The sequence below is a fragment of the Anolis carolinensis genome, chromosome 6 (assembly GCF_035594765.1).
Source record: "Anolis carolinensis isolate JA03-04 chromosome 6, rAnoCar3.1.pri, whole genome shotgun sequence".
NCBI lineage: Eukaryota > Metazoa > Chordata > Lepidosauria > Squamata > Dactyloidae > Anolis > Anolis carolinensis.
The window spans coordinates 7,484,375-7,509,727 of NC_085846.1; the positions used below are offsets into that span (position 1 = coordinate 7,484,375).

At 43.7% G+C, this 25,353-nt stretch overlaps 2 protein-coding genes across 2 annotated transcripts; both read right to left on the reverse strand.

Moving 5' to 3' along the window:
• Window positions 1-303: 303 nt before the first annotated feature.
• Window positions 304-4,943, reverse strand: LOC134292373 (meiotic recombination protein REC8 homolog). Its single transcript, XM_062957061.1, has 4 exons — window positions 4,923-4,943; window positions 3,666-3,862; window positions 3,108-3,214; window positions 304-603 (listed from the first exon to the last, which is right to left on the reverse strand). Exons 1-4 carry the CDS (start codon window positions 4,941-4,943, stop codon window positions 512-514), a joined length of 417 nt encoding a protein of 138 aa, XP_062813131.1. The 3' UTR covers window positions 304-511.
• A 369-nt stretch (window positions 4,944-5,312) lies between these two features.
• Window positions 5,313-24,844, reverse strand: LOC103280456 (meiotic recombination protein REC8 homolog). Its single transcript, XM_062984404.1, has 16 exons — window positions 24,101-24,844; window positions 23,378-23,446; window positions 21,101-21,243; window positions 20,068-20,143; window positions 19,056-19,170; window positions 18,877-18,955; window positions 17,424-17,500; window positions 17,198-17,324; window positions 15,117-15,180; window positions 13,004-13,095; window positions 11,692-11,789; window positions 9,236-9,379; window positions 8,997-9,063; window positions 7,974-8,131; window positions 6,442-6,490; window positions 5,313-5,508 (listed from the first exon to the last, which is right to left on the reverse strand). The coding sequence occupies exons 1-16, from the start codon at window positions 24,154-24,156 to the stop codon at window positions 5,444-5,446; spliced, it is 1,479 nt and encodes a 492-aa protein (XP_062840474.1). The 5' UTR covers window positions 24,157-24,844; the 3' UTR covers window positions 5,313-5,443.
• Between the last annotated feature and the right edge of the window lie 509 nt (window positions 24,845-25,353).

The following is a 25,353-nucleotide window of genomic DNA, read 5'->3' on the forward strand; positions in this document are numbered from 1 at the left end:
GTGAACGTGGACTCTGAGCTCTAGTCTCCTAGTCCAACACTCAAAAGCATTACACTGCATTGGCCAAACTACTGAGATTAAATCTGGATAGCTTTCAGGTGTGATTAGATAAGGAGGTCAGGGTCCCCAGTGGCTTCCAAGTCACAACAGTCTATCTGCTCTTGGTCTCCTGGATAGTGTTTTTACAGCAACTGACCAATTGGTGATAACGAAATTGGGTGTTTGGTCAACTCCAACAGTACTGCTCTTCGGTCCTTTCACGTTTTTCATGGGAAACTCATTTCTTATCCATCAATAAGGGCATTTAAAACAAAACTCCTTTATTCAATCAATTTCATGAAAATTAGCACTTCTTAAAAACTGGGGTCAACCAATGTTTCTCTCTTAAAACCCATACCATTTGGAACAGAACTGCCTTTTGTTGGTTGGGCAGGACCTTTTCCCCGTCTTCTCAGTTCCACGGCCGGCAGAACTCCCAGATGACACCTGTAAAGACGTGAGGTGGGCCCTGCTAGCGGCGATGGAGGCGAGGCCCTGGGCGGATATAGATCCGTCCGTACGGTTCTGCTTGCTCCAGGCGCACTTGTTGCGTTGCAGCGAGAACTGGGGAATAAAGGAGAGCATATGGGCAGGAGAGACAAGCCGGGGCTCTTCGGTCGTACAACAGCTAAAGAATTTCCTTGTTTAGACCAAAATCATGGAGTTGTAAGAGACCTCCAAGGGCCATTCAGTTCAACCCCATTCTGATAGGTAGGAAGGCTCCATCAAATCCCTCCCAATAGATAACCATCCAGCCTCTACTTAAGTGAGAAGGAGACTCCGTCATCATTGTCAAGGATTATTATAGAATCAGAAATTTGGAAAGGACCCCAATGCCACCTAATCTAACCTTCTCCAGGTAGAAAGACACAATACACACCCTCCTGATGGAAGGCCCTCCAGCCTATGGTTACAAACCTTTAAAGAAGGAGACTCCACCAAACTCAGAGGCAAAATATTCCACTGCTGAACACTTCTTATCATCAGGAAGTTCTTCCTAATGTTTAGGTGGGATCTCTTTTCTTGCAGTTTTTTTATAACTCCACACAAAAGTTGATTTTGCCATTTTATATAAGGGGTTCTATTTTACTAGTATATTTATTTATTTATTTATCATACTTGAATCTTGCCTTTATTAACCCCGAAGGGGACTAAAGGCGGCCTTATAAAGGCAACAATTCAATGCCACATGTACACATACATCAATGAATAAATAAAAACATTAAAACCAACCAATTAAGACATAACATTAAAACAAGAATTAAAATCGCATAATCCAGGTCATATTCCAGGGCTAGTCTGGGTTGTCATTAAATTAATTTATAGTCTATTATTGCACTGCTCCCATTATTGACCAAAAGGAGCCTCCGGTGGCCTAGGGGATAAAAGACTTGTGACTTGAAGGTTGGGTTGCTGACCTGAAGGCTGCCAGGTTTGAATCTCACCCGGGGAGAGCGCGGATGAGCTCCCTCTATCAGCTCCAGCTCCATGTGGGGACATGAGAGAAGCCTCCCACAAGGATGGTAAAACATCAAAACATCTGGCGTCCCCTGGGCAACGTCCTTGCAGACAGCCAATTCTCTCCAGAAGCAACTCTGGTTGCTCCTGACACTGAAAAAAAATTGACCAAAAGCCTGACCCCAAAGCCATGTTTTTAGTGAGCAATCTGGCTGCTACTCATTGGACCATTTGAAGCTTCTAAGCAGTCTTCAAAGGCAACCCCATGTTAGAGCGCATTGCAGTAGTCTATTTGAGATGTAACCAGAGCATGGACTACTGTGACCAAGTCTCACTTCTCAAGGTTTGGGCGCAACTGGCGCACAAGTTTTAATTGTGCAAAAGCTCTTCTGACCACCACCAAAACCTGGGGTTCCAGGCTCAAGGATGAGTCCAGGATCACTCCCAAGAATAGAATGGGACTGAGCCATCCACAGATTCTGCTACTCACGAGAGTCACTGGAATTAAATCCCACCAGATACCAGGGCCGGCCGGAGATATTTTTAAATGTTAAGCGGGGGTGCTAAAAAGCGCCCCCGCCACCGGCCCCGCCTCCCACGCCCTGGCCCCGCCCAGCGTGCCCTGGCCCCGCCTCCCACGCTGTGTGGGAGGCGGGGCCAGGGCGAATAGTGCGGGGGGCGGGGCCAGAGTTGGCCCCGCCCCCCGCCCAGCGTGCCCTGGCCGCGACCAGGAAGTAAGGCCCAAATGGCCTAGCTGTGCTGTGCGCGTGCGCACAGCACAGCTAGGCCATTTTGCCCTTAGTCAACAAACTAAGGGCAAAAATGGCCTATCTGGCAAAAATGGCCTATCATGCCATTCGGGCCTTACTTCCTGGTCGCGGCTGCCGATTGCCCGGCCGGCCGGCGGCCGCGACCAGGAAGGGCCAAATGGGCTATCTGCGCTGTGCCCGTGCGCACAGCGCAGATAGCCCATTTGGGCCTTACTTCCTGGTCGCGGCCGCCGATCGCCCGGGCGATCGGCGGCCGCGACCAGGAAGTAAGGCCCAAATGGCCTAGCTGTGCTGTGCGCGTGCGCACAGCACAGATAGGCCATTTTGCCCTTAGTCTACAAACTAAGGGCAAAATGGCTTCTCTGGCTGTGCGCATGCGCACAGCACAGATAGGCCATTTTGCCCTTAGTTTGTAGACTAAGGGCAAAATGGCCTATCTGCTTGTCGCGGTTTGGCGTGGGCGCGGGGATTGAAGCCCCGCGCCAACACCGGAGGCGTCGGTGGCGCTACGGGTCGCTGTCGACGCCTCGACAGCGCCCCTAGCGGCCAGCGCCCGAGGCGGCCGCGTCAGCGGCCTCGTAGAAACAACCGGCCCTGCCAGATACCAAGGGTCAACTCTATGCTCTTGTATTAAATTGAATTATCATTTTCTTTCTTTCCACTTTTTCTGTTATCTTTAGGGCCAGGAGTGAGGGACATGGCCTTTCGGATGTTTTTGTATGGCATTTTGTATCACTTTAAAAATAGCCAATGTTGAAAGATAATGGGAGCTGGTGTTCAATGATTCCCATCCTTGCTCTAAGTGGTATATAATAACAAGGCATGAGAAAGAGCACCTACCAAGGCACAGGTAGAAGAAACGGCTGACCACAAGCCGGGAAATGGTCAGGGGCACCAGGTGGCTGAACTCTACCTCTCCAACCTGTTCTAGCTTAGAGGAAATTAACCTGCAACAAGAGAAGGTGTCTATAGACAGCAGTTCTTCCCAAACGCTTTATTCAATAAACAAGGCCATCAAGGCGTCATCTCTATTGGAAGCCCCAACTGAAGTAGCCCCACTGATTCACTGATGATTGAACACATATTATCCCACTGATTCAACAGTTCGGAATCTACAATTCCCAACAATTGTAGCCAATGGCATGGAATGCTGAGAGTTGCAGTCTACAACTCTGAAGAACTGCCTGCCTCAGAGCCATCAGTCTCTGGCCAAAATGATCACTGAAGAAGGCATCAAGATATCCCCCAAACTCTTTATTTTTTTCCATTCCTTTTGCAAAGCCGACCATAGAAAAATGTGGCCAATTTCAGGGCTTTATCGGCTTTCTGACGTGGAGCAGGATGTTCTTTCCTCCAGGGTGACGGATCTAAGGAAAGGGCTTTGTGTTTGAGCTCTACCTGCGAACATAGTCCAAGCTGATCAGGTCCATGTCTAAAGGCAGCTCAAAGCTGGTTTCGGGGAGCTCTGGCACAACGGCAAGCGCCAGCGCCGCTTCCTCCGGCTCCTCGAAAGGGATCCTGAAAAGATGGAAGCAAGTCTCGGAATCTCCCAGAACTTCCCTAAAAGCATGTGGCCTTCTCAGTTCTGCTTGGTCCTAAAAGGCCATATTCATGCAAAAATGGGGGGAAAGAGGGAGAGAGGAAAGCAGGAAGGAAATGAAAAGGAAAGAATACTAGAATCCTAGAGTTGGAAGAGACCTCATGGGCCATCCAGTCCAAGCCCATTCTGCCAAGAAGCAAGAAAATCACATTCCAAGCACCCTGACAGATGGTCATCCAGCCTTTGCTTAAAAGCCTCCAAAGAAGGAGCCTCCACCACACTCCGGGGCAGAGAGTTCCACTGCTGAACAGCTCTCTCCGACAGCGAGGAAGTTCTTCCTAAGGTTCAGGTGGAATCTCCTTTCCTGTCATTGGAACCCATTGTTCCAATGTGTCCTAGTCTCCAGGGGAGTAGAAATCAAACCTGCTCCCTTCCTCCCTAGGACTTCCCCTCACATCTTGATCCATGACCCTCCTCATGTCTCCTCTCAGTTTTCTCTTCTGCAGGCTAAACATGCCCAGCTCTTTCAGTCACTCCTTATAGAGCTTGTTCTCCAGACCCTTGATCATTTGAGTTGCCCTCCTCTGGACACATTCCAGCTTGTCAATATCTCCCTTCAATTGAGGTGCCCAGAATTGGACACAGTGTAATTCCAGTGTGGTCTGACCAAGGCCAACAAGCAGCCCCGGTGGCGAAGTGTGTTAAAGCACTGAACTGCTGAACTTGCAGACCGAAAGGTCCCAGGTTTAAATCCCAGGAGCGGAGTGAGTGCCCGCTGTTAGCTCCAGCTCCTGCCAACCTAGCAGTTCGAAAACATGCCAATGTGAGTAGATCAACAGGTACTGCTCCGGCGGGAAGGTAACGGCACTCCATGCAGTCATGCCAGCCACATGACCTGGAGGTGTCTACGGACAACGCCGGCTCTTCGGCTTAGAAATGGAGATGAGCACCAACCCCCAGAGTCAGACATGACTGGACTTAACGTCAGGGTAAACCTTTACCTTTACCCTTACTGACTAAGGCAGAATAGAATACAGGGGTAGTGTGACTTGCCTGTATCTAGACAATAGACTCCTATTAATGCAGGCCAAAATCACATTGGCTTTTTAAGCTACCGCATGACACTGTTGGCCCATGCTCACTTTCCTCCCCAGGAGGACACCAAGATCTTTTCCACATGTCCTACTGTCAAGCCAGGCGTCCCCCATTCTGTATCTTTGCATTTCATTTTTTCTCCCTAAGTGGAGCATTTGTCCCTGTTGAGGTTCATTGTGTTAATTTTGGCCAATCATCTCTCCAATTTGTTAAGATCATTTTAATTCTACTCCTGTCTTCTGGAGCATTGACTCTCCCTCCCCATTTGGTCCCGTCTGCAAACTTGATGATCATGCCTTCTAGCCCTTCATCCAAGTCATTAATAAAGATGTTGAAGAGAACCGGGCCCAGGACAGAACCCTGCTTAGGGCACTCCACTTGTCACTTCTTTCCAGGAAGGAAGGAAGGAAGGAAGGAAGGAAGGAAGGAAGGAAGGAAGGAAGGAAGGAAGGAAGGAAGGAAGGAAGGAAGGAAGATGAGAGGGGAGAAGGTGAGGGAAGGAGGGAGGGAAAGGAAGGAAGGCAGGAAGGAAAGGGAACCTTTACCTTTCTTCAGCGATCACCAGGCTCGGACGCTGTTCTTCTCCGGTCGTCTCGAGAGAAATTTCTGCAAAAAGATTATATAAAAAATATTTCTACATTTCAATCTTGTCACCAAAAATCTCTTAGCCTTGTGAAAAAAGGGAAAAAAATTAGTTCCTATGTTGTTGTATGCCTTCACATTGTTTCCCGTTGAGGGTGAGCCTAAGGTGAAGCTATCGTGGGGTTTTCTGGGCGGGATCTGCCCGTTGTGTTCCTCTGAGGCTGAGAGCGTGTGACTTGCCCAAGGTCACCCAATGGGATTCGAACCCTGGTCTCCAGAGTCACAATCCAACACTCAAATCACAATGCTATAGAGGAATGTATATCCTTCCTGAATATCCAAACAAGGTGTATGACAATATGGGCCACTTTTAGGGATGTCCAAGGTCCTTCCTGGTCCCCATTCCACCCCAAAGGAAAAATCTTTCCAATCATTTGTCTAAAACCAGCCGTGAATATGCCTTCACTTATGGTTTCATGTTTGAGACCCCTAGAAATAGCGCATACAGGCTTTCAAGAAAAGCAAATTGAAGTCCCATCAGAATGTGGTCAAGATGGCAAAAGTTATTAATAAAGAATACACAAAATAGCAGAGGCGCTCCATGCAGTCATGCCGGCCACTTAACGTCAGGGGAAACCCTTACCTTACCTTATGAATCCACAGGGCAAATTTCTGCTGCTTCCCCCCCCCCCCCCCGGCCTCCCAAAATTAACTGAATGCAAACTACATTTCCAAATTGGAACTAAAACAAGCGGGAGAAGAAGAGAGAAATAAGGGTATTGTAAATGCAGGTGATAAAGGGGGAAGACAGAGGAGGAATTGGAACCGTTGGAATAAATGAAAATGGGCATTGAAGACCACCTACCCTCCTTTCTATCTTTGTTGATTGGGAAAAGGTGAGCATGCATGTGAATGAAGTATCTCAGCCTCATGGAAGAGGCCATGCCATATACTCACCTGAGGAGGCCATGGGGGGCACGCTCACCTCTTCTGCTGCCCGAAGCCCCTATAACAAGCAGAAATAGCAAGAATGTGTTGCCAAAGGCTTTCATGGCCAGAATCGCTGGGTTGCTGTGAGTTTTCCAGGCTGTCTGGCCATGTTTCAGAAGCATTCTCTTCTGACATTTTGCCCACATCTATGGCAGGCATCGTCAGAAGTTGTGAGTTCTGTTGGTAACTAGGCAAGTGGGGTTTATATATCTGTGGAATAATGTCCAAGGTGGGAGAAAAAAACTCTAGTCTGTTGGAGGCAAGTGTGAATGTTGCAATTAATCTCCTTGATTAGCAGTGAAAAGCCTTGCAGCATCAAAGCCTGGCTGATTTTAACAACCGCTATATCAAGACAACACAGAGAAGTATTGAAATCCACAAGAATGTGGACCACTTCAACAGAAAGGATGAAACAATGAAAATGAACAAAATCTGGCTACAAGTATTGAAAAAATCTCTAAAATCAGGACAGTAAATAAAGAACAACACTCTGAAAACAGGGGAATTCCAGACAGGAAACAATCAGGACCAACTAACACCTCCCAACAAAGGATTTCCCCAGGCAGGAATCAACCAGGCTTTGAAGCTGCAAGGCTATTCAATGGCAATCAAGCTGGGCAATTGCAACAACAACAGAAAAGAGTTCTTTCTCCCACCCTGGACTTTCCACAGATATATAAACCCCACTTGCCTAGTTTCCAATATACCTCACAACCTCTGAGGATGCCTGCTGTAGATGGGGCAAAATGCCAAGAGAGAATGCTTCTGGAACATGGCTGTACAACCCGGAAAACTCACACCAACCCAGAAATAGGAAGCAACTGAGAATAAGAAACAGGACTCGATGTTTGAATATCCCGCAGAGTGGTCTTCCTCTTTTCCTAGGCAAATTAAGCCATGACATCTTGGTCAAGTGGTGACCCAGGGTTCTTGAAGACAGTGCTGTCATTATTACCCAAATGATCAAAGGTCTGAATGACAAGCCCCATGAGGAGTGGCTCAGGGAGCTTGGAGAAGTAAAGGCTAAGAGGGAACTGAGAGCCATGTTGGAAAATTTGAAATTACATTCCATTGAGGAGAAAGGGGCCAGGCTTGTTTGATGCTAGAGACTAGAACCCAACGGCGCAATGGATTCAAAGTGCAGGAAAAAAGATTCCACCTACACTATAGAAAGAACTTCCTGAATGCAAGAGTTGTTTCGCAGTGGAATTTGCTGCTTGGAAGTCTGGTGGAGTCTTGTTCTCTGGAGCTTTTTAAGCCAAGGCTGTATGGCCATCTGTTGGGAGGGTTTTGACTGTGTCTTCTCCATGGGGTTGGACTGGGTGGCCCTTAGGGTCTCTTCCAACTCTAGATTCTATGACTCTAAGCACCAGTGGGTGCTCCTTTGGACATGGCTCAGAGGAGCTATTCTCAGTCCTGAAATCCTAAGAAGTCCATCTGAATTCTCCCCTCCATTTAAGGCAGGCTCTACCAGCTGCTGCTGTCTAGCAGCTCCTTACCTCCAACTCGCTGAGCACCTCTGCCTTTTGCATCCTCTCTTCCTCCTCCTCCTCCGCTCTCTGTGCTTGCTTCTCTAATGCTCTCTTCCGGGCATAATCCATGCGCTGGAGTTTGGCCCGTTGGGACCAGAGACCCTGGAGGGTGGGGTGCATCCATCCTGGGAAGAAGGAAGAAAGGGAGCAAAGATCAAGCTGGACATCTCCAAAAGGAGGGGGAGAGGAGCATCTCAATACTACGAAATCCTGGGAGTTGTAATTTTACCAGGTTCTTAGCCTTCTCTCCCAAACAGGGCCGGTGCCTCACCAAACTACGACAGTTAAAGGGGTGCCAAACTGCATTAATTCTACAGTGTAGATCGGGCATGGGCAAACTTCGGCCCTCCTGATATTTTGAACTTCAACTCCCCTGGTAGGCTGTTAGGAATGGTTGGAACTGAAGTTCAACACACCTGGAGGGCCCAAGTTTGCCCATGCCTGGTCTAGATGTATCCTGAGAGAGAAAATTTGGTAGCATAAGACTTTGTGGCATCTGAAAAAGCAGATAAATCCACTAATAATTTGTTCTCTTAGTTAGTTTCTAGGATGCCACCATATCCCTTTGCGTGCTGTTTGAACTGTAGTGTTTTTCTACTACGTTTAATTATTCTTACTTGTATACTTTAGACTATTTTTAACATTGGTAATCAAATGTTCTTTTGATATGAAATAATTCTGTTTTAGATTTTGTTTAAAGTTGAAGTTTATGCCTTTTATTTTGCCTGTTTCAAATTATTATGAATCATCATCATCATCATCATCATCATCATCATCATCTCTATTGCATTGCTCCTTATTTATAAGGATCTTAAATCCTGGTTTTAGGAAAAAGGAGGAATATAAATAAATCCTCTAATGATCATCACCTTCAGCCAAGCTTTATTGGGGAGGCCCTTCTCAGAATCCCTAGCCAGCATGACAGGATATCAGGATATCCAATTGATGGATGGAAGGATGGAAGGGAGGGAGGGAGGGAGGCTGGCTTACCGTAAGTTGCCATTCCTAGAAGATCTGCTGCTGTTTTCTGCCTCTTGGCTGGCAGCAGAACCATGTCCTAAACAGAGGAAGAGAAAGGAAACAGGGCATAAATTAGCTTACATGGAAGAGAGGGAGGGAAATGAGACCTTTTGCATCAATTTTTCATTCTGACTTCAGACTCCTTGCATTCCTGCACTTAGCAAAAAGGAATTCTTCCAGTTTGCAGAAATGCGAACCCCGGCACCTACCAGGGGCTGGCACTGGGCCTGTGTGTTGGTGATCTGCTCCTGGAAGTCTTCCCGGGAAATCTGGGTGATGTCATCAAGGTAGCGGAGCTGCCTTCGCCGGCGACGGGGTCGAGTTGGGGACGGTTCATATTCCGGCAGAATAAGCTGGGAGGCCAAAAGAATTTACACTAAAGTACACAGAAATCTATAATACGTGTAAAGATACAGTTGTCCTATTACTAACTAATATACAGAATAAAACAATGGTAACAGACAAATTATAATCCTTACAGGCGCATGAGTAATACACAAATACAAACTGTTTACAGCATTACATCAAACATTATATTCATGTTTGTTGAACAGACTTATTTGTTACTGAAAAAACATACAATGAATATAATGTTTGATGTAATGCTGTAAACAGTTTGTATTTGTGTTTAACTCATGCGCCTGTAAGGATTATAATTTGTCTGTTACCATTGTTTTATTCTGTATATTAGGACAACTGTATCTTTACAGGCCAAAAGAATTTGCCAGGAGTTCAGCAGCAGTTTGTGATGCACTACTATAGTGGTTCTCAACCTGTGGGTCCCCAGATGTCTTGGCCTTCAACTCCCACAAATCCTAACATTTGGTAAACTGTCTGGAATTTCTTGGAGGTCAAAACAAATGGGGACTCACAGGTTGAGAAGCACTGCTACTATTTTATTGTTAGCTATATTGATAATAACCTTTCCTCCTACAAGTCCAGAGCAGTTGTAGGACTCCGCCGCCGCCGCCGCCGTCCCCCCCCCCCCCCCCCCCCCGCCGTCTTATCCTTGCAATAACAGTCTTGCAAGGCAGTAGGAAATTGGGATTGACGTGCTCTAACTCAAGCCAGTGAGGTTCGTGGATCAGTGAGGACTAGAGCCTTGACAAGCTGGAAGGTCTCCAGAGGAGTTTGGAAACCTATGAGGAGCAATTTAGGGAGCTGGGAAGGTTTAGGTTGGAGAAAAAGCGGCCGAGAGACGGGGAAATGAGAGCCAGGCTTAAATGTCTTGAAAGACATTCAGCTCTCCGCGGTGCTGAACTCTGTCATCAAAATAGGATCAGGGCACAAAAAGGGAAAGAACAGACAATACAAGATGGCTGCTGCCTGCAAATTGTTTGATAACATCGGCTGGCTGTACAGGTATTATGTACTGACAAGGTGAAGACCAGTCAAGGCAGGAGAAAGAGGGTTAGAATAGTTGATCATGGAAATCTATATCTACCGTATATACTTGAGTATAAGCCGACCCGAATATAAGCCGAGGCACCTAATTTTACCACAAAAAAACTGGGAAAACATTGACTCCAGTATAAGCCAAGGGTGGTAAATTTCAGAAATAAAAATAGATCCCAATAAAATTACATTAATTGAGGCATCAGTAGGTTAAATGTTTTTGAATATTTACATAAAGCTCAAATTTAAGATAAGACTGTCCAACTCTGATCAAATCATTATTCTCATCTTCTTCAATGTCAAAGTGCTTATGTATCCTTTTAATAATAATAAAGTAAAATAATACATGTAATAATAACAATAACAATAATAATAAATATTACAGGAAAATAATACATGTAGTAATAAATAGAGTAAAATAATAAATGCAATAACAATAATAATAAGATCAGAGTGAAATAATAAATGGATTATTATTAATAATAAAAATAGAGTAAAATAAATGTAATAGTAGCAACAATAATAGAGAAAAATAATAAATGTAATAATACCAATAATAATAGAGAAAAATAATAAATGTACCATATATTCTCAAGTATAAGCTGACCCAAATATAAGCCAACCAGGACCCTCACCCGAGTATAAGCCGAGAAGGGCTGAAAAACTAGGCTTATACTCGAGTATATACAATATATCAAATTAAAGTGAATACAGTATATGTATGTAAAGGCAGTCCCCAAGTTACGGAGAAGATACAATAGGTTCTGTAGGTTTGTTCTCAAGTTGAATTGGTTTTTAAGTTAGAACAGGGACATGTTTTAAGTGTAACACCAGTCATAGATATAAATATGCTTTGCATGGCATAGGGAAGGGTTTCACCCCACTTTCTGACGTACGTTTAAGTACTGACGGCACTTTGAGAGAATTAACCTTGAATTTTGGGAGCTATAGTTCACTCTTATCCACTGTGAACCCATCACAGATCTGGATCAAACTTGGCACACAGACCCAACATGACTGACAGTGTTATAGGGAATTGACCCAGAATGATGGGAGTTATAGTTCACCCACATCCTTATGGCTTTTCTAATGGCATGGGCAAACTTGGGCCCCCCAGGTGTTTTGGACTTCAACTTCCACAATTCCTAACAGCCTATTGGCTGTTAGTCCAAAACACCTGGAAGGCCTAAGTTTGCCCATGCCTGTTTTAGAGCATTGCACTAGGTCAATATTATGTCTCTTAATCTGTGTTATCTTCCTTTTCTCTTACCTCAGGGCTCGATGGATGCGGACGCTCCAACCCGGGGCTGACGAGGGTCGAAGGGGGAGGCGGAGGCATCTTTGGTCCTTCTGGGATGGGTGTCATCTCTATTGGAAACAGACACAGTTTTTGGGACAGTACAAAAACAACACTCCTGATCCCACAAAAAACATCCCATATTTTTTGAATGTGATAAGGAACAGGGTGGGAGAGTGTGTGAGGAATTAGGAAGAGCTTCTCCCTTGATCGTAACTCCCTGGATCAGCCTCTCCCATCCCAAGGAGGGGCTCTATCTGTAATAATAATAATAACAACAACAACAATAATAATAATAACAGGAAAATGAACACGCAAAGATACTGTGGGACTTCCGAATCCAGACTGACAAAGTTCTGGAACATAACACACCAGACCTCAAAGTTGTGGAAAAGAAAAAAATTTGGATCATTGATGTCGCCATAGCAGGTGACAGTTTGATTGATGAAAAACAACAGGAAAAACTCAGCCGCTATCAGGACCTCAAGATCAAATTGCACAGACTCTGGCAGAAACCAGTACAGGTGGTCCCAGTGGTGATCGGCACTTTGGGTGCTGTGCCAAAAGATCTCAGCCGGCATTTGGAAACAATAGACATTGACAAAATTACAATCTGCCAACTGCAGAAGGCCACCCTACTGGGATTTGCGTGCATCATCCGAAAATACATCACACAGTCCTAAACACTTGGGAAGTGTTCGACTTGTGATTTTGTGATACAAAATCCAGCGTATCTATCTTGTTTGCTGTGTCATACAATGTCGTTGTGTCAATAATAATAATAATAATAATAATAATAATAATAATAATAATCTTTATTTATAACCCGCCTCCATCTCCCCAAGGGGACTTGGAGCAGTTCACATGGGGACTGAGTCTAAGAATCAACAAATCAAAAACAAAACACAGTAACAGCCTATATAATTAAAACAATAAAAACATTCCTAAAATACATCTAAAAAGTTACTTTGGGGAGATTATGTCTGCCAGTATCCTTCACCAGGATATTCCGGCAGCAGAAGTGACCCAAGGCTCAAGCCCTGACCTGACACCAACCTCACAATATTTATCTTTGTAGATAAGAAACAAAGTTTTTGCAAAGTGGGCAATTTTCTGCTTTTGTGGGGGACTGAATTCTAAATTCAAAGATAAGATAAACACAGGTTCGTATGCAGATCAAGCGTAGGGACGGATACTAAGCCAGTCTTCCTTGAAGCGTCTTTTCTTTTCTGGAGAAAGGGAACATATCTGAAACCTCTTCTAACTGTCAGTTTAGGCCACTCACCCAAAGGCAGCAAAGGGGCTTCTCCTGGAAGCAGGGGCTCCTCTGTCAAGACAAGTCCTGTGTCCTTTGCAGCTGAAGACCCCTCCTTAATCCTGTGATATTAAAGAGGAAAAGTCAAAACAATGTTTTGTATTGATGGCAGGCATGAGCCAACTTGGGCCCTCCAGGTGTTTTGGACTCCAACTCCCACAATTCCAAACAGCCTGCCGGCTGTTAGGAATTTTGGGAGTTGAAGTGTGTGAGGTTGGCAGGAGCTGGGGCTAACAGCAGGCGCTCACTCTGCTCCCCGGATTCGAACATGTGACCTTTCGGTCCGCAAGTTCAGCAGCTCAGCGCTTTAACACGCTAAGCCACACAAAGAGATACCTACATAAAAACTCCAGCCATTACCCAAGTCTAAAAAGAAGCACAATTAAAACCCTGGAAGACCGCGCAGAAAGAATTGGCAAAGCCCACTTCCTCCTCCAAGGTGAACTAAACCACCTAAACTGGGCTCTACAGGCCAACGGAGACTCCACCACAGACATCAGAAGAGCTGCAAGGCCAAGAACAAGCCATGAGAGTCAAGACAAAGATCCACCCAAAGGAAGGGTGTTCTTGCCATACACCAAGGGAACCACTGACCTCATAGGGAAGCTGAGGAAGAAACACATCCTACAAACTTTCTACAGACCCACCAAGAAGATCCAACAAATGTTACATTTAGCAAAGGATATTGCTGCTATGTTTAGTGTTCCCTCTGTAGACTTGTCCACAGCTGCATGGTGTACGGTAGACTCCTGCAAAGGTGAGAAAATCCCTCTTGTCCTTTGCTGAATGTAGCATTTTTTGGATTTTCTTAGTGGGTGTGTAGACAGTTTGTAGGTTGTATTTCTTCATCAGCTTTCCTATGCGGTCAGTGGTTTCCTTGCTTAGTTTTCCAATATATAATAATAATAATAATAATAATAATAATAATAATAATAATAATAATGCCATCCCAGGTGACAGTCGCATTAACGAAAAACAACAGGAAAAACTCAGCCGCTATCAGGACCTCAAGATTGAACTTCAAAGACTCTGGCAGAAACCAGTGCAGGTGGTCCCGGTGGTGGTGGGCACACTGGGTGCCATGCCAAAAGATCTCAGCCAGCATTTGGAAACAATAGACATTGACAAAATCACAATCTGCCAACAGCAAAAGGCCACCCTACTGGGATCTGCACGCATCATCCAAAAATACATCACACAGTCCTAGACACTTGGGAAGTGTTCGACTTGTGATTTTGTAATACGAAATCCAGCATATCTATCTTGTTTGCTGTGTCATAAAATAATAATAATAATAATAATACAGTAGAGTCTCACTTATCCAACACAATGTTCTGGTTTATCCAATGCATTTTTGTAGTCAATGTTTTCAATACATCATGATATTTTGGTGCTAAATCCGTAAATACAGTAATTACTACACAGCATTACTGCGTATTGAACTACTTTTTCTGTCAAATTTGTTGTATAACATGAAGTTTTGGTGCTTAATTTGTAAAATCATAACCTAATTTGATGTTTAATAGGCTTTTCCTTAATCCCTCCTTGTTATCCAACATATTTGCTTATCCAACATTCTGCCGCCCATTTATGTTGGATAAGTGAGATTCTACTGTAGTAATAATAATAATAATAATAATAATAATAATAATAATAATACTTTATTTATACCCTGCTCCATCTCCCTTACACTGGGATAAGAGCAAAACAGTATTACATTAATATACCTCACAACCTCTGAGAATGCCTGCCACAGATGTGGGCGAACTAATAATACTTTATTTATACCCCGCTCCATCTCCCTTACACTGGGACAAACGCAAAACAGTATTACATCAATATACCTCACAACCTCTGAGGATGCCTGCCACAGATGTGGGCAAAACGTCAGGAGAGAATGCTTCTGGAACATGGCCATACAGCCCGGAAAATGCACAACAACCCAGCGATTCCGGCCATGAAAGCCTTCCACAACACATCTAGAAGGATACTTACATGGCTGAAAAATATGTTTGTGTATATGTGTGTGTCTATGAAGACAATCTAGCAGCCTTGAAAGAGAAAGCTCCAAAATTCTTCTTACCGCGTGGGAGGCGACAGCTCCAAAGACAGAAAGTGCTCCTGCTGCCTGGCTTTCTCTGCAGACTCTGAAAGAGAGTGGGAGGTCAGGGACACAAGAGATGTGGGAACAGAAGAACCAAAACAGCTGCAAAAAATTGGGGAGGGAAGCTGCCCATGCCCTTGGAAGTTTTGGCAGCACTTCTGAGAAGCCTCTCATTAAGGAAAGCTTTCTTATTTGTCGTCTTATCTTTTCCTGAAGCAGGCATGGGCCAACTTGGAGGGCCCAAATTGGCCCATGACTGCTCTAAATTCAAGGATGTCTCTTCCTTGCAATGAGGCTTTCTCTTCTCTACAGCAAAGGGACTTTCTCTGTTTCCCAAATTAAACCTGTCTAATGATTAACCAGAAAACAAAGCATGCCAAGCACAAAGAAACAGTACTGAGGAAAGGCCCAGGTGCCATGCATCACTTGATTGAGCACATGTTCTAAATATGTTCCAAGTGTGGGACTATTTGGCATCTATGGCAGAGACAGTGCTCTATATGAGCTTATGTGGCGCAGTGTATTAAACCGCTGAACTGCTGGACTTGCGGACCGAAAGGTCGGCAGTGGAGCAGGGTGAGAGCCCGCTGTTAGCCCCAGCTTCTGCCAACCTAGCAGTTCAAAAACATGCAAATGTGAGTAGATCAATAGGTACTGCTCTGGTGGGAAGGTAATGGTGCTCCATGCAGTCATGGCGGCTACATGACCTTGGAGGTGTCTACGGACAACGGCGGCTCTTTGGCTTAGAAATTGACATGAGCCCCCCCACCCCACCCCACCCCACCGAGTCGGACAAAACTAGACTTAATGTCAAGAGAAACCTTTACTTTTACCTATGGTAAGAAACAGGAGAAAAAAATAGGTAGAAGGTTCTGGTAAGGTTGTTTTTAAAGGTAAGAACTTACTTTTATAGTTACAGGTAATACATCTCAGATATAAGAGTTGATATAGTACTGGTAAGTGACCTAACTTTGATACAAATGTCCCAGTGTGTTGTCGAAGGCTTTCATGGCGAGAATCACTGGGTTGCTGTGAGTTTTCCAGGCTGTATGGCCATGTTCCAGAAGCATTCTCTCCTGACCTTTCGCCTGGATCTATGGCAGGCATCCCCAAAGGTTGTGAGGTCTGTTAAAAACTAGGAAAGAAGGGTTTATATATCTGTGGAAGGTCCAGGGTGAGAGAAAGAACTCTATTCCTATGTTCATTTTACGTTTTCCTCTCCGATAAATACCAAGAATAATGCAGAAGTAACAAAGAGTACAGTAAACAAAGTTACTTTGTCAAGATTTCATCAAATAATGGCCTTGTATAATGGGTTACTGGGTTGCTGTGAGTTTTCTGGGCTATCTGGCCATGTTCCAGAAGCATTCTCTCCTGATGTTTTGCCGACATCTATAGCAGGCATCATCAGAAGTTGTAAGGTCTGTTGGAAACTAGGCAAGTGGGGTTTATATATATCTGTGGAATGTCCAGGACGGGAGAAAAAACACTCGTCTGTTTGAGGCAAGTGTGAATGTAGCAATTGGCCACCTTGATGAGCATTGAATGGCCTTGCAGTTTCAAGGACTGGCTGCTTACTGCCTGGGGAAATTTTTTGTTAGGCGTTAGCTGGCCGATTGTTTTCTGTCTGGAATTCGCCTGTTTTCTGAATGTTGTTCTCTATTTACTGTCCTGATTCTAGTGTTTTTTAATAATTGTAGCTAGAGTGTGTTCATTTTCATGGTTACCTCCTTTCTGTTGAAATGGTCCACATGCTTGTGGATTTCAATGGCTTCTCTGTGTTGCCCGACATGGTAGTGTATTATTTGAGAACACAGAAATGGACCACTCTGAAACCACCATGTCAGACGACACAGAGAAGCCACTGAAATCCACAAGCATGTGGACAATTTCAACAGAAAGGAGGCTACGCCACTCTCTTCCCTGCTATAGATATCAAATGACAGGCAGGCACCAAATGTTCCTGGATCTCAGTTTTTTATAAAAAGGTCCCTAACAGGACAATTAGTGAACCTGGTTTTGCAATGCTAATTAATCCTTTGGCCTTGCTTGTCTCTTACCTTCTTCGGCACGTCTTCTCCGGGGTGATAGGAAGGCGTCCTCTTCGCCCAACACCACTTGAAAGCCCTCTTGTTCCACCAACATGTCAATCTCCCGGGCGGTGATTTCAGGGAGGTCTTGCTCCCCCTGCAAGTCAAGGAGATAAAGGAATCCCCATGGAGAGAAGTCTGGCAAAGCTCCTCTTGGAGACCTGTTTCTGAGCTTCCGTTTTGGCCAAAGACTCACCTCGATGGTCAGCAAGACGATGGGCTCAGCCTCCTTGAGCGTGATGGCGTCCGGGGAGACGGTGATGTGCGGCTCGGCTTGGGGGCAAAAGGGGCCAGAGATGTGTATTGAGCACCATGGCTTCATTGCAGAGTTCCTATATAACACCTTTTTTACTCAAGTCTAATGCTCACATTTGGGGGCTAAATTACTTCGCCAAAATTAGGGTGTGCATTAGATTCACATAATACAGTAATCTTAGTGCTGAGCCAAAGCAAAAAGGGAAGCTGCATCAGGATTTGCACCTAGAACTCTTATTTGAGGGACATCTCTAATTTAATGCTATGCAATCCTGGGATCTGTAGTTTGCTGAGGCATTCGCACTCTTTGGCAGAGAAGGATCAAGGCCTTGTAAAACTACAGTCCCCATGATTTCATACCATTGAGCCAAGGCAATTAAAGTGGATTCATTCTACAGCATAGATACACCCCAAGGTTTTCCTTTCCTTTGTGGGAAGCTTTGGTGTCCACTTTTGTTCTTAGAGAAAGGACTCTAAATATGCAGCAACTGTAATGTGCACCTTTGTTTTTGGATAAAGTACAAAGAGTGTGCTTTTGGTCACTGCACATTACATTCCGTAGCAAATACTTTTTTGGGTTCCAGGGTTTTAAGTGCACATTAGATTCGATGGCACATTAGATTCAAGTAAATATGGTATTTTAGCTTAAAAGAAGGCCCCCAAAATAGCTGAAGAGAGGGAAAATATATTTTTTCTAACTCACTTAATGATTGAACCACAACCAAAGCCACATCAACTGGATGGGTGCCTTATCAGCATCACATCAAGAGCTGTCTCAAGATATTTTGCTGCCTGAAGCAGAGAACAAAGTGGCATCCTCTCACATTCAATGTAGATTAGAGCTGAGGCTGCCCTCCAGAGATGTGGGTTGGAAAATTTCTCACAATCATCTATGTTTACCCACAATTATCTGGTTTTTTTTTTACTGCAAACAAAAATGGTATATGGACCATGGTTGTTGACATTATTGCATTATTGCAGATATTCCAATGAAATAAGTTTCCAAATTAAGATTTCAATGTAGCTTTCAGTGGTACCAGGTTATTCAGAAAACCAGATAATATTCCAGGCCCAAGTTTTATCTCAAATGGGTAACAATTTTCCATCACATTTGGCGAAATAAATACTTGTGCCACTCGCTGGGAGCGTGATCTATGCTATGTCCACATTCTTCTCTGTAGAATGGATGCAGTTTGGCTCCACTTGAACTGCCATGGCTCAATGCTATGGAATCATGGGAGTTGTAGTTTAGCCAGCACCCTGTGGAAGAGAAGGCTAAAGACTTTGTGAAACTATAGTTGCTGTGATTCTATTGCACTGAGCCATAGTGGGTCAAGTGGTGTCAAACTGCATTAATTCTGCAGTGCAGATGCACCCGCAGCCTCTCGACTCACCTGTCCTCCGATGCTGGGGAGAAGGAGAGGCTCCTGGAGGGGTTCTCTCTGGAGTCGGAGCTTCTAAGATGTAGCGGACCTGGAAAGAGGCGGATAAAAGGGTGGGATGCCATCTATTTCCTGCATCCATCATAGGAATAGGTTGTTATGGGGCACAGTGCAGATGGGGGAAGCCTTACATGTGGGATGTCAATGGGGCTGGGAAGCAGGGGCTCCATCAGGCCGAAAAATGGATTGGGGGCTTCTTCCAAGGCTTCCATTATGGCCATCTGGTTGGGCAGAAGCAGCCCTGGCCTGAAGGCAAGCAGAAAAAGCAGTTATGAAAGCCACAAAATGACCTGTATGATCGGACCTGTATGATTTTTAAGCACTTGCATGTTGTTCACTAATTGGCTGCTGTTCCCTATCTTACATGCTTCTAATTGGCTTCCGTCCTACATCCTATATGTGTGGTTTTCTACGTGCATGTTTCTTGCCAGGTGTTTGTCTGCATTTGTAACTTTTCTTTCTTGAAGCAAAAGACTCGTGTTCAGCCAGACAGGAAGCTGTACTTGGCAAGGACTAGAATTTATCTAACGGTATTTGCTCAGCCCATAACTTATCATTCTCATGTTTGTTTATAGAAAATGCTCTGCTTCGTACCCAAAGATCTCTTGGTGTGCATCCTACTAAAGTTTCATAGAGACGTTTCTACCTACAATAATGGCCAACAAGGTGAGAAAAATGGCACTTTGCAGCAGACTCATTGAATTGATAAAAGCTAACTTCGGAGACCGAAAGGTCCCAGGTCCAAACCCCGGGAGCGGCAAGAGTGGCCGCTGTTAGCTCCAGCTCCTGCCAACCTAGCAGTTCGAAAACATGCCAATGTGAGTAGATCAATAGGTACTGCTCCGGCAGGAAGGTAATGGCGCTCCATGCAGTCATGCCGGCCACATGACCTTGGAGGTGTCTACGGACAACGCCGGCTCTTCGGCTTAGAAATGGAGATGAGCACCAACCCCCAGAGTCAGACATGACTGGACTTAACGTCAGGGGAAACCTTTACCTTTTTAACTTCGGTGTTGGCTTACATTGTTCAATGGGTCTGCTCTACTTGAGACTATAAACAAAGGGATTGGATACCGCAGACCCCAAAAGAGAGGCATTTGTCAAGATGTCAAATTAACTGGATCCCCCCTCATTGAGACTTACTGCTCCAGATCTGTCATGTCAATACGGATCTGTTGTTGGGTCCGATGAAGCCGTTCCAAGATATGCTGAATTTCCTCTAGAAGAAGGAAGGAAAAATCCACATAGGGTCAATTTAGGGGCTGGAAATCCACATAGGGTCAATTTAGGGGCTGGAAATCCAAACGGGGTCAATTTAGCGGCTGGAAATGCAAATGTGGTCAACAATAAATAGAAACTACACAATTGCTATATGGACTAGAGTAATAGCAAATTAAAACCACCTCCAGATCAAGTTAAATTTTGGTGAAATGACTAGAGGAAAATATGTCCATTACGCTATGTAACACAATTTTTGTTCCTGGGCTGGGCTTAGCATAACAGGCTAACCACAATCTGCAGATAAACCTGCCAATTGAAACATCAGCAGTTCGAGCCCGCGTCAGGGTGAGTACCCGCTGTCAGCCCCAGCTCACTTGCCCACCTAGCAGGTCAAAAGCAGATATGCGAGTAGATAAATAGGTACCACTTTCAGCGGGAAGGTAATAAAGGCACCTTTAAGGACATAAATGGAAGGAAACGCTTCTAGGCATGGAAGATAGAGTGACAACATCGCCCCACCCACATGACTGAAGTCGAGCACAGCCTCCAAATTGCCAGAAATATGATGAGAAATGTCTTTACCTCTGTTTGTGTATTGTCTGTCCTTGTTAATTGTATAACGGCATTGAATGCGTGTCGTATGTGTGTTCTATAATCTGTTCTGAGTCCCCTCAGGGAGACAGAGCGGAATATAAATAAAGTACGGTATATTTATTATTTCCTAATTGGTTCTATCGTAAAAACTTCTTTGCGGGAGGAACATCCTGCAGCACATTTTGCTCTAGTTTTTCAATTAATATCTCATAGAGTCTCAACACATTAATGCAACATAGTTTGTGGCACCCGCAAAAATGAAGTTTCTGGAGTATTACAACTACTTTCAAAGGAACTACCAGACAGTTAAACAGGAAATAACACTTTCAAACCAGGAACAGCTGCTCCAAAGAGGTCCTACCGAAAAGGTACTGGCACTGGCGGATGTAAACCAGGACCACTCCATATTGGAGCTGAGCAGAGAGATAGAGCGAGAAGCGAGGCTTGGGTGCGCCAGGGACGGGTGCTGGGACCCGAACCAGGATGAAATCCATGATGTCCTCGCTGTGGAAAGAGAAAGATACAGGGATTGTTAACCATCTATTCCAGGCATGTGCAAACTTGGGCCCTCCAGGTGTTTTGGACTTCAACTCCCACAATTCCTAACAGCCTGCCAGCTGTTAGGAATTGTGGGAGTTGAAGTCCAAAACACCTGGAGGGCGCAAGTTTGCCTTGGCCTGATCTACATTGCCTAATAATCAAGTTCATATCAAATAATCTGGATTATATGGGGCCTTAGAGGTCTCTCAGTCATAGGGGTGACATACACTGAAGTTGTTTTGTTGACAAATTTATAAAAGTCTTTCTTTAGCTTCTGATGCTCTGCCAATTACTGTCCATCTTGAGGACTAGAATCTTCTCTTTTTAAAAACCGATTGCATGGAATGATTGCAGAATACCAGATGCCTTACGAGTCCCTTAAGAAATATCAGATGTTCCCTTTTCTCCTTCCGCTTTTACTGGTTTTTAAAGGAGGGAGGCAGGAAATTGTACAACAGGGTTTTGGGGAGTCTAATTCGATGACCATCTGTACCAGTCAAGGGTTGGACTTGATGGCCTTTAGGGTCTCTTTCAATTCTATAACCCAAATACGTGCCATGGGTTACAACAATGGGCCATGCACACTGTAGAATTAATGCAGTTTGGCAACACTTTAACTGTATTTATTTACTCAATGCTATGCAATCATGAGTGTTGCAGTTTTAGAGCCCTTTCACACAGCCATATAATCCAGAATATCAAGGCAGAAAATCCCACAATATCTGCTTTGAACTAGGTTATCTGAGTCCACACTGCCATATATACCAGTTATAATATCTATATATATAAAAGGGTAATGAAATTTCGGCCTAGGACAAAACAACAAAACTACACATCCCAGAAACACTAAACTTGGCAGCACAACCCCTCATCCATGCCTCTACGTTCATACAACAAAAAGAAAAGAAAAATAAAGTCCTAATTAGAGGGAGAGGGATAATTGTTTTTATCCAATTGCTGCCAGTTAAAAGGCTAAGCTCCGCCCACTTGGTCTCCTAGCAACCCATGCAGCCCAGGGGACAGGCAGAGTTAGGCCTCACTTAGGCCTCTTCCCCACTGCCTATAAAATACAGATTATCTGATTTTAACTGGATTATATGGCAGTGTAGACTCAAGGCCCTTCCACACAGCTATATAACCCATTTATAATCTTATATTATCTGCTTTGAACTGGATTATCTTGACTCCACACTACCATATAATCCACTTCAGTATGCAGTCGGACACAACTGGACTTAATGTCAGGAGAAAACCTTTACCCTTTACTTTAACTACCACCAATTCCTCAATACTTTATTTCCCATACCACCATACTTCGCCACAGCAACGCGTGGCCAGGCACAGCTAGTACAATATAAAATTGTACTATATAAAATATATAATAATATATATAAAATATATAATAATATAATATATTGTATATACATATATTGATAATAATATTATAATGTAATACAATATAACTAATAATTATACAACATAATAATTATTATACATTATATGTAATATTACTAATAATATTACAGTATAGTAGTATAATAGTAATCTATAATGCTAATATTGTGCTATGCTAACAATATAATATATGTATGTACATAGAAGCCACTTTGAGTCCCCTTCGGGGTGAGAAGAGTGGGATATAAATGTAGTAAATAAATAATGTGGGGTTTTATTCAGCTGTGTGGAAGGGGCCTTTGAAGCAAAGGGACATTTCTTCCTTCTACACTGCTATATAAAATCCAGATTATCTGCTTTGAACTGGATTATATGGCAATGTAGAATCATAGAATCTAGTTCAAAGCAGATAATGGGAATTATCTACTTTGATAATATGGATTATATGGCAGTGTAGAAGGGGCAAACTTGTCCCAAAAAATAGTAACTTTTCCAAGTTGTGCTGCTGTCAACTCTGATTACTTTTCAAGACTGATGGCAGAGAGTCCTACTTCTTTAACTCAATTTTCCTGGGATAAGATTTCATATATACCAAATAGATGATTGCCTATTAAACTGCAGTCGACTTTCATTATTTTATTTTTAATGCTTTAACTAATTTTGCCAAATCTCCAGGTTGTCGTTTTGGGAAGAAACAACTCACCAGGTTTGTGGGACGTTGACTTTCAAGTACTCTCGCTTCATCAGCTTGGTCGCGCCCGTCGCTGCCAACCTGGGAGACATGAGATAACCAACATTATTATTATTAACACATATTTTGTTGCTTCAAATGCTAGACATGTTTTTGGGTATATTAGACCTACTGAATCCAAAAATGGCACCCCTTTCCCCTGTCAACTCTGTTTTTTTGAGATACTGAACATATCTACCAGTCCTCACCCATTTACTATCTTAACCACAGTCTAATTTTGCTTGACCAGATAGGCAATTTCTATGAAATTTCAAAACTATATCCATACTAGGTTGCTGTGAGTTTTCCGGGCTGGATGGCCATGTTCCAGAAGCATTCTCTTCTGTCTTTTCACCCATTTCTATGGCAGGCATCGTCAGAGGTTGTGAGGTCAGTTGGAAACTAGGCAAGTGGGGTTTATTTATATACCTGTTTCCAACAGACCTCACAACCTCTGAGGATACCTGCCACATATGTGGGCGAAACGTCAGAAGAGAATGCTTCTGGAACATGGCCATACAGCCCGGAAAACTCACAGCAACCCAGTATGGATATAGTTTTGAAATTGCATGGAAATTGCCTATCTGGTCAAGCAAAATTAGACTGTGATTAAGATGATAAATGGCTTATTCTGCCAGACTTGTCCCTATTGATTCTCTGTCTATTCTTCCAAAGAGAAATAATAAAATCAATTACCAAATTGTCGAAAAACATCCAGTATGACGCTGGAGAACGTTGGGATAATAAAACATTTTTTTTAATTTTTGTGCCGGGAACTTTGTAAAACTTTCAGACACCACGAAACTGTGGTGACGGAAAGAGAGTGCTTTCTGTGTCGCAGGTGATGCCCCCTTTTTCAGGCAGAAGGGACTGATTAATCTTCAATTGCCTTCAATCGATTAATGCGTCAGGCCTAAATAAAATAAAATAAAATCTGACAGCAAAGACCGCCTATCTGACACGCTCCACCTCCTGACAACAAGTGAAGGCGCAAAGCAACAGCTGGGAATAGGGTCACTCATTCCGAACCAATCACTGCTGCCTTCTGGAATGCTGACCAATCAAATATTTTCCCTCCTTTGCATACCTCAGCCAATCAGGACATGAGTCCCCACATGGAGAAATTTCTCTCATCTTCATGCTTGGAGACAGAAAGTGTACAACTTCAGTTCCAACCAATCAGATTACAGCATTCGTTCTCTGCTTCCTTAACTGACCTATAGGCTGCTAAATAACTGGCTTAAAGGGCCAGTCACATAATTTGAACCCTTTGTAGGCACCTCCCCTGTTGCCTCAATACCAAATAATGTCAATACTTTTTTGGGGAAGGGGATTCATTATTTGCCTAATTCAAGCATAACTTCGTCGAAGGATTTCATGGCCGGAATCACTGGGTTGCTGTGAGTTTTCTGGCCATGTTCCAGAAGCATTCTCTCCTGACGTTTCGCCCACATCTATGGCAGGCATCCTCAGAGGTGTGTGAGGTCTGTTGGAAACTAGGCAAGTGGGGTTTATATACGTACATGTGGAATAACATCCAGGGTAGGAGAAAGCTCTTTGTCTGCATGAGGCAAGTGTGAATGTTGCAATTGGCCACCTTGATTAACATTGAATGGCCTTGCAGCTTCAAAGGCTTGCTGTTTCCTGCCTGGGGAAATCCTTTGTTGGGAGGTGATTAGCTGGCCCCGATTGTTTCTTGTCTGGACGAAACGTCAGAAGAGAGTGTTTTTTTAAATTTTTTAACTTTGATTTTTTTCTTTTTTTCTATTTTTTTGATTTTTCACATTTGTTATTTTTTATCATTATTTATTCACTTTTTTCTATTTTTACCCTTTTTCTTTTATTTTCACATTTTTCCCCTTTCCTTCTTGTTTTCCATACATTTCCTATACCTGATATTGTTCTCACTCTTTTTTATGTATAAACACGCTAAATAATATTTATTTTTA